Source organism: Haplochromis burtoni, unplaced genomic scaffold (assembly GCF_018398535.1).
Source record: "Haplochromis burtoni strain Fernald_Lab_line unplaced genomic scaffold, NCSU_Asbu1 Contig_563, whole genome shotgun sequence".
Lineage (NCBI taxonomy): Eukaryota > Metazoa > Chordata > Actinopteri > Cichliformes > Cichlidae > Haplochromis > Haplochromis burtoni.
The window spans coordinates 577-3,045 of record NW_024582924.1 but is presented as its reverse complement, the minus strand read 5'-3'; the positions used below and the strand labels follow the sequence as shown (position 1 = coordinate 3,045).

Genomic DNA, 2,469 nt, shown 5'->3' with positions numbered 1-2,469 from the left:
AGGGTTTTTGTTTCGGAGTCTTTATTTGACAAAAGTAGAGTTAAGCAGATAAGAGCATGGGGGGAGATGCAATCCCACACAAAAGGACTTCATTAAATTTGATGTATGATGTACTCAGTGAGTACTAAGGGAGTCCCATACATAATTTAGCTCAGCTAAATGTACAATTAGATTATGAACAGTCACACGAATGACTTTAAAAAAATTCAATTGGAAAACAAATTTTGTGTACAACTTTAACTTCTATAGGTTGTCTTTCTTCAGTGAAGGCTTGGAGAGTCCCGAATCAGAATATTGTAGTCTTTCTTTAAAAATAACAAACTCAGACAAAAATACTTAACAAGTATTTTTACTTCAGAAGCTAGGATGATCTAATAGATGAGTAAAATAAAGGAAGTCCAACCTCAAACCCTACTGAAAGGCACCAACCAGATGGTGGACCTTCTTGCTGTGTGGCAACAGTGTTAACCACCATGCCACCGTGCTGGCCCAAGAGTGAAAATGTCATCCATATAGTTATTTCTTTCTTTCATTCTTTCTAATACAGTGAATGACTGTTGGAGATGACTCTATTGTAACTAATGTATGAAACTAATATAGATGCAAATCCATTATCTAACATGTTTGAAAAATTGGTACTCAGGGAGCTAGTAGAGCTAGTGGCCATGCTCCCCGTTCATGTTGAAAGGATGCAGCTGACATGGAGCTATCTGATCAAATGGTTAAAGGTTTTTCCTGGCACACCCAGCAGGGAGCAGTGTGAGATCCCCTAGGAGGAACTGGAAAATATTTCTGGGAAAGATCTGGACTAAAGGTCACACCCACAATGTCCTGGAGTAAAGCCTAGTCCTGAAACACAATGACTCTATTCACACAATTTGAAAGCTTTTCTTTTTTTTTTTAATCTGAGTTTTTAAGTTAGTAAAAAAAAATACAAAAGAAGTGGAAACTGTAGTGGCAAAACAGACACAGATAAAAACAATTAAGACAATCACACTGGGGAGGAAGTAAAATCAAGCAGAAGACACTGGTGACTTGTGCTATGGGAAAAACATGACGAGGTCAAACACACAATACAGACTGAAAACAATACAGTTTTTGCATAAAAGCTGTGGTGTGATGTGTATGAGAGGAAAGGCACTGTAGACTAATGTATTATTAAAAGTTTGTGCATTAAGTCAGTGAGATAGGAAAAGAGTTGCTACATATTAATGAACTTTAGCCTATTTGAAGCCAGGAAAGAAAGCTGACTGTGAAAATTAACAGACAGTCTAGGTATAAAACGTGCGACTGAATAAATATTCAGTCTGATGTTTAAATGAAATGTTTCATTTTCTCATGTCTCAGTCATTCAAGTGGCTGAGATAGTCTTCTCCAAAGACAATCATCTGTTTCAGTGCACACAGGATGTGAGCATCAGTGGCATCATTTGTATTGATTTCTGAACTGTAGTTCTTCACAAGAAAGATGCTGTTCACTGGGAGGCCCAGAAGCTGGCTAAATTTGTAGACCTGAGTGTTGAAAAGATTTCAGTGATTCAGTAACTGTAAAAAGATTTCAGTGCTAAATTTAGAAAATGTAACTGAAAAAGTGCATTCAAAATTAATAAAATTTACCTGTTCCTTCAGGTAGTCACTCTTGTAGATGTTGTTCACATTCTTTTGTGCCTTGGGACAGGCGTCATCAACTTTAGTGAGAATAGCCAGCTGGGGAATTTCTGTTAATGCAAAAACGTAATCACTTTATAAACATTTGTTTTTCTCCCTCTTTTTTTTGCTGCATATTCGGTTCAATACTTTGGTGTCACGGTTCGATATTTTTTCGATATAAAAAAAATGTTCATGCCTTTTTAATTTGTCATTTATTAAAATTATAAATATATATTTTAACTCAAAAGTACAGTTTTTAAATTTAATGTTGCTGAAACAAAAGTAATTAAAAAAATAAATATATCTCAGGGCTCTCAAAATTTCAAAATCCCTGGTAGCCCTTCGGGCAGGGACTCTTCAGTTTTTGGTAGCCCAAAATAAATGTAAGTAGCCCGAATAAAAAAGAGAGCAATTTTTTGATTGATGTTTTGTTTCCTTTACAATATTATACATTAAAGTATAATATTGTAAAGGAAACAAAACATTAATCAAAAAATTGTTGAAAAACAAATTACAACATTGTATAAAAATTACAATCATCAACTCAAATACTTGGTTCTAATTGAACAGAAATTTCTATGAACTTGTAAGAACTGTGTAGGACATGAATCAGTCTGTGTCAGATCCTGAATTTGAAATTTCCACTGAAGTCACGGGTAAGAGGCAAGTGGAACCAAGATCTAGGCCATTTGCCAGTGGTAGTTCACTCTTTGCAACATAGTACGCTGTTCTAAACAGATTTTTCAGGTTTATTTTTAGTATGTTATTTGCAATTGGTGTTTGTTCTGGGAAAGATATTGCAGACTGAGCAATAATGCAT

At 35.0% G+C, this 2,469-nt stretch overlaps 1 protein-coding gene across 1 annotated transcript; it reads right to left on the bottom strand.

Moving 5' to 3' along the window:
• Positions 1-1,343: 1,343 nt before the first annotated feature.
• LOC106632372 (interferon-induced protein 44-like) lies at positions 1,344-1,717 on the bottom strand (the record flags this gene model as incomplete). Its single annotated transcript, XM_014329424.2, is given in 2 exon segments — positions 1,344-1,511; positions 1,617-1,717. Coding segments are annotated over 2 exon segments (269 nt in total), but the record flags the coding sequence as incomplete, so codon positions are not given.
• Between the last annotated feature and the right edge of the window lie 752 nt (positions 1,718-2,469).